Source organism: Odontomachus brunneus, unplaced genomic scaffold (assembly GCF_010583005.1).
Source record: "Odontomachus brunneus isolate Ranch 3 - 2012 unplaced genomic scaffold, Obru_v1 Obru_scaffold_001, whole genome shotgun sequence".
NCBI lineage: Eukaryota > Metazoa > Arthropoda > Insecta > Hymenoptera > Formicidae > Odontomachus > Odontomachus brunneus.
The window spans coordinates 3,124,119-3,130,770 of NW_022639451.1; the positions used below are offsets into that span (position 1 = coordinate 3,124,119).

General features: G+C 30.1%; 2 protein-coding genes across 4 annotated transcripts in view; one reads left to right on the top strand and one right to left on the bottom strand.

Moving 5' to 3' along the window:
- LOC116843954 overlaps positions 1-6,652 on the bottom strand; it is a 35,234-nt gene that overhangs the window by 22,933 nt on the left and 5,649 nt on the right. The window contains exon 1 of one of the 2 annotated variants that reach the window (XM_032815048.1): positions 4,410-4,646. The exons of the other annotated variant lie outside the window; for it this stretch is intronic. Coding sequence (XP_032670939.1) covers positions 4,410-4,436 — 27 coding nt within the window. The 5' untranslated portion in view covers positions 4,437-4,646. Of the gene's footprint in view, positions 1-4,409; positions 4,647-6,652 lie in introns of those variants that run through there. 2 annotated transcript variants of the gene reach the window in all.
- Positions 1-6,652, top strand: part of LOC116843813 (serine/threonine-protein kinase OSR1-like) — a 42,634-nt gene that overhangs the window by 17,025 nt on the left and 18,957 nt on the right. For both annotated transcript variants that reach the window (XM_032814628.1, XM_032814717.1), the window contains exon 2: positions 1,867-1,995. In XM_032814628.1, coding sequence (XP_032670519.1) covers positions 1,867-1,995 — 129 coding nt within the window. The remainder of the gene's footprint in view (positions 1-1,866; positions 1,996-6,652) is intronic.

Genomic DNA, 6,652 nt, shown 5'->3' on the forward strand with positions numbered 1-6,652 from the left:
CTGACTATGAGAGCGACTCGACGTATTTTAACAAATGCAACGTTATCCCAGTGATTAAACAAAATTAAGATTAAATTAAAATTATAATAGACGAAGTTCCATTTTAGATTAATCCCATGTTGGGAACTAAAATCGCCTCTAATAATTTTTTGCGTTTGTAATTTAAGGAGAAGTGAGATTGTAAAGTTGGAGAGTGCCATTGCAGTTTAAAGATTTCACTAAAAGCGACCACCACAATTTTTCGAGCCTCGAAGGGTTAACGTACAATATGTTTTACATCCCTTATAGAAATTTAATACTAATAAGTGATAATTTGGCCAGTGATAATTACTGTCGTTCAATAATTTTATTACTCGTACGAGTAATAAAATTACTATTTATCACAGCCAGTGATACTTTTCTATAAGGGATGTCAAGTAAAAATAACTCTCATCCCAGACAGCTAGATGGAATTTTAAAAACTCCTTATGTATTTTTCATATTATCACAAAGAAATATCTACACAAAGAAAATTACATACTACATTCAAGTAAATATTACTTGTTTCGTCATATTTCATAAGTATATATATGTAAATCTCATAAATTCTCATCGTAAGCATCAAATTTGTCCAAAAGGCATTCTGAAAACCTAAATAAGTTATAATTCCATTAAAGAATATTAAAGTAAAATAATAATTTGGCTTACTGATTACATAGAGTCAAATTAACTTTTTTTTTTCGATAAAGTTTTACTTCGATTTTACTTTTATAATATTCCTATAAAGAGAATAAATTCTTTTTTTGAGCACATGATGAGCTTCTCTAGAATTTTGTAATAATTTAAGAATCTCATTAAAAAAATTTTGTGATAATTTAAGATTATTACTAAGAAAATGTTCCTTATAAATAACCACACTGAGTAAAAATACTTGACAATTTATTTGTGGGATATAAGGTTTATATTCACAAGAATAAACTTTATATTTTACAAATAAATTTTCAAGTAGTTTTTTTTAGTTCATTATTTAAACAAAGAAAAATGAACTGAATAATGATTTCTTAAATAGTAAAATGATATTTCCTCTATGGAAGAAAAAGTTAATTACATTTAAACATTGTCGTTATTTAGATCGTATTTTAGATCGTTTCAATTATTTCACAAAATCTGTGATCTCTCTTTCTCACCCTATATAAAATCTCTTAAAAAGTTCTTATACACGTATACATATACAATTCGCGCTTCTTAGCAGCAGAAGCATTTAGAGACACGATAGTCTTTTTCGTCAAGTCTTCGATTAAGAATAGGAATCCTCTAGTAAAAGATGCGCAAACTTGCTTGCAAGAATATAGCGGCTTCCATGTGTTACATGTGTCGATATATTTATGAATAAATATATATATATATATATATATATATATATATATATATAAATTGCTGATAATTAAAGTAATATTAATGCAATGTTATAATAAAATATTAGTTATAATAAAATATTAGTTCACATAAAATACATGTGAGAATTGAAAATATTTTAACATAGTCATATTCACATAGGAGATATCTGAAGTAAAATATAATGCCAGGCTGCTGCGTTCCAAATTGTAAAAATTCTGCAGCAAAAGGGTTTTCTGTTTTACATATTTATAAATTTATTAAATAAATTCAGTTTACGTAATTTATCTTCAATTTTAATTAATTTATCTTTACCGCGCCTTTACCAATAAAATACGATTATTTCTTTGGTTCCGCCATATTCTTGCAAAGTCGGCCTGGACCAATCCCGTCGCATTCAAAGATTACGCATCTCTTACTAGAGCATCTCTAAACTTGAACGTTCTCTAACGTTATGCAACCCGTCTGACGCGCACGTATGTCCATTTGCAGGGCCGTAGGCAGCATGGGGCAGCGAAAATCGGGCGCCTTGGGCTCTCCGACGCTTATATCGACGGAGGAGGAGCAACTAAAGTTTCAAGACAACAGATTTCTGACGACTCTCGTACTCGGCAGAAGTAGGTGAGTGACTGAGTGATTGACTGGCCGCGTACGTCGCGGCGTCGGAAATCAGACACACGTGATCGCTCCCGCATGACCCACTTCGAAATTTGGCTTATATATCCGTCGCGCCGGGAAATCGAGTACAAGTTTCGTCCGCGCGATCGTAACGAGAAATAATCTAGCAGACAGAGTGACGCGAGTGTGTCTGTTTCACGATTTGTGCTTTCTCGATCGAGCAATCCGTCAGTTGTATCGCAACGAGCTTTACAGAGGTGAGAGTGAAACATTTAGTTTGCTGTGTGTAAATAAGCTTGCGTAAATAAATAGGATTCGCAGGGTGGACAGTATAAATATTCATTGATTTAAGTTTTGCTAAACATAATCCTAGAATTCTAAATATTAAAAAGTTACATGATCCCAAAGAGTAAAGTTTACCAAGAACATTTTCTTTACTCATTATCATAACTGCTGGAAAAAGTTATCGAAATTTAATGTTTTTTTTTAATAAAAATTTTTTTATAAAAATTGAAGAGAGGAATTTAATTCTTATATAATATTTTTATAATTCTATAAAGTTAAAAAAATTATAATAAAAAACAAAACATATTTTTAAGAACAATAATGTTTGAGAAATTGGTCTGGGTGAATTTTACTCACGTTTAGAATTCTAGGACTAATATTTATCATCTAGAAATCAATGCTAGGCATCAATCAACTAAAATTTTCTTTGACTAAAATAATCAGTGAATCAGTAATCAAAATGAATTAATATCGTCATGTATAAAATTACAAATAATTTCATAGATTGATGAAATTAAATTTTAATCAAACTTTGATGTGATTACGATTACAAACTTATTAATAATTAATTACATCAATCGATAAAATTATTTGTTATTATATATGATAATTATATATAATAATTGATTAATTTTTATTATTGACTCGTCGATTTTAGTCAAAGAATTTTAATTTATTAATGTCTAATATTAGGACTTGTCTCATGTGAGATACTTGATGAGCTTTTATTCGGATGAGATTTAAGTGTTCAGTTGTATTGGTTATCATAGGTGACATTTATACTTGTAATTGTTCAACTTACAAATTGACAACTTAAAAAGTGACATTTATACTTGTAATTGTTTAACTTACAAGTTGATTCAACTTGTAATTGTAATTCAACAGAAAAACTCTTATCTAAATTATTATCTAAATTTAAGTCAAAAAACTACTCGAGACGTGTTTCAAGTAATAACAATTAATATGGGCTTAAAAGATATTTTTGGTCTGTATTAATAATCGTCACTTGAAACTTGTCTCCAATGAAATACTCAGATCTGAATTTAGAATTAGATGTGAGTTTCTCAGTTGAATTACAATTGCAAATACAAGATATCTGACAAATCATCATACAAGATATCTGACTCGTTTGTATGCAAGTAAAACTGAACACAAACTGAACACAAAATTTCTCTATCATTTTGCAGACGACTTCGTAAAAGTTTGAATTATTATTTAAAGAAAATTAGTGAATGAATATGCGCGATACGGTGAACTGTAATGGCGACGTGTGCCGTTGTATGTGTATGCACATTAAGTCAAACTGAATAAAAAAGTCCTTTACTATATTGCAATCAATAACGTAGCTTTTTAATTATTAATTAATGAATATTAATATATAATTCTGCGCGATAATGCACTGATTTTTTTAATTAATAACTAAAAGCCTACGTAGCAATTTGTAAAATGGTAGAGCACTTTTGTGTTCAGTTTGATTTAATGTACAAGCATACAAGGGCAAATGTCGCCATCACAACTCATCTATCATGATATCATCGCGTGATCATTCATCAATCTTCTTTAATTAATAACTCAAGATTTCATGTGGTTGTTTGCGAAATCGTAGAGGAATTTTGTGGTCAGTTTAATGAATTTTATCTGTACACATATAACGGGTGTATTATGAATTTTCAGATACCCTGTCACGAATATCGTATGATTTGAACGAAAAATTCTGATATAACTTAAAATTCGAATCTGAATATTTCACGTAAGACAACCTTCAAGTAAGGACTATTAATACGGGTCTGATAAATATCTAACAGATATATCCTACTTGTATAAACATTAAAATATTTCCAAGGACTGACTTTTTCATAGCAGCTTAAGCTTAAATTTAAGTTTAAACTGTGTTTAAATACGTCATATCATTAGATGTAAATTTAAATTTACACTTAAACTGCTATTAATAAATCAGCCTTTAGACTATTTTAGACATGCATGTTATTTGGGAAACGTTAAATTGCATAATGTACATTTCTTGATCGTCGCGTGAGTTTCAAATTTCGACACGCAGGCTTCGCGTCTTTAGCACGGATTACGCTGCTTACAAAAGCGAACATTCACAAATTATTGCTACGATCGAAACTTACTATCAGGATAATCGTCTTTCTGAACATGATCGCAGATCCACGGCTCGGTTCACGACGATTTGGTGGTTCGGCGCGCGCGTTTTCGAAATTCACGAGATATCACGAAACGGCCTGTGCAACAACTGAGGATACGAGTCGTAGCGCATAGCGGCTGGTCGATTTTATATACCAGCGATATCGGTTTAAATGACATATAAGAATTTTCAAATACGGGGGAAAGCACCTGTCACACTCGAATGAGAAAGGTCATCCCCAGCAAAGCAGATCCCCGAGCAAATAAAGAGCGGTGATAATACGCGGTATCACATCCGCTTGCGCTTTTACTTTAATCGAATTCCCTAATCGCGTGCTACCGTTAGTAGCCGTGGGATTATAGCTGATTACGTAATTCGTCGTATTGATACGAGATTCGCTTTATTCGACTACCTGTCGTCAAGCTGTCGATTTCAAGACAAGGCTGTAACTACACAGGAAAGAAAGAACATATTTGTTCTGAAAGTATCTTGAAAATATTTCTGTAAATCTCAAAATAAGATTATATGACATTATAAACGAAGATAAATTACTTGCATCAATACATTTCACGCGATTCAATAAAGGAAAATATATGCTTATTGTTAAAAAAACATTTTTATGAATGAGAAACATAAAATATTGGATCGAGAATATGCGTTCTAAAGTATTAGAAAAAGAAATAAATCATCAAAATAATTATATAGCATTTTTTATGAGACTATTATAATAATCTAATAAAATTATAGCGTCCTTGAAATTCGAGACTTTAAAGTTCTTTTAACAAAATTATATATCGTTGCTTATATGAAACAATGATTGTTAAGATTGTCGAGTATATTAGTTTTAAGTAAATAATAATTTTTTGTGTGTAGAAAGTAAAATTGGTTATGTTGGGAGAATATTCGAAGATTCGTATATCTTAGGAAGAGACTGCCGCGTAAGCAGGAAACGATCACTTTTTACAAAATCGATTTTGACTCGATATAAATGAATGTTCCTCGATTATGTGTCATTCATTTCTAAAATACTATTGAGGGAATTTCGTCTCTTTTTATTTCTCTGCATTTTTCTCTTCTCTTTTTATAAAAAATTTTATGTTTTAAACAAGGACAGATTTATTGTCGATTTAATCGATTGCTGTTCCCGAGACTTTTAATTTTATACTGCAAAGTACACCTACTATGATTAGATAAAATAAATGAAAACTCGGTATCTGTGGTTTAACGAAATATTTGAGATAGATCATAAATAGATGACTGTGCCATGTGTGCATATAGAAAAATACATAATGCATTCAAGTAAATGTTACTTGCTTCACTTATTTCATATGTTTACATATCCGTTAATCTATCACAAGTTCATCATAAGCATCAAATTTAATCTGAATACATTCTGAATCCTGATAAATTTAACATTTTAACAAAAAATATTAAATTAAAACAAAAATTTTACTTACTTATTATAGTGGAGCCTTTTCTTCGATAAAGATTCATAATATTCTCATGAAGAGAATACATTCTTCTTTAGAGATGATGAGTTTTTTTCTGAAATTCCTGAGTACATTGAAAAAATACTTGACAATTTATTTGCAAGAAAACTTCATTGAGAGAACTTTACATCGAAGAAATAAATTTTATATCCCACAAATAAAGTTTCGAGTATTTGTTTCTCAATGTAGACTTTAAATTTATTTGTGAAATATAAGTTTATGTTTCACAGAAGTAAACTTTACTTCACAGAAAAAAACTTTGTTTCTGAGAAACAAATTTTATATCCTGTAAATAAATTTTTAAGTATTTTTTCTCAGTGTACACTGAGAAGAAAGTATTTGAAAATTTATTTGATATAAAGTATATTTGATAGAGAAAAATAAACTTTATTACCAACAAATGTTTAGAAATAAATTTTATATCCAACAAATAAATTTTCCAATACTTTTTTCTCAGTATATATTCTCAGTGTACATTGAAGACTATTACCAAGGAAATGTACTTCATTGAAGATAACCATTGTTTAAAAGAAGAAAAGGAAACTGAGTAATTGCTTTTCTTAACAGTGGAATGATATTTTTCTGTGTGTATTGTACCGGGATAGACTTACGAGATATATTACAGCATCCTTTTAAAACGCAAAAAACTGGTTTCTAGCGTCTATTGCATAACTACGTCCGTGTGATATCGTTATCAAAAGTGGTTATAATAGAGAGAGAGAGAGGGGGGGAGAGAGAG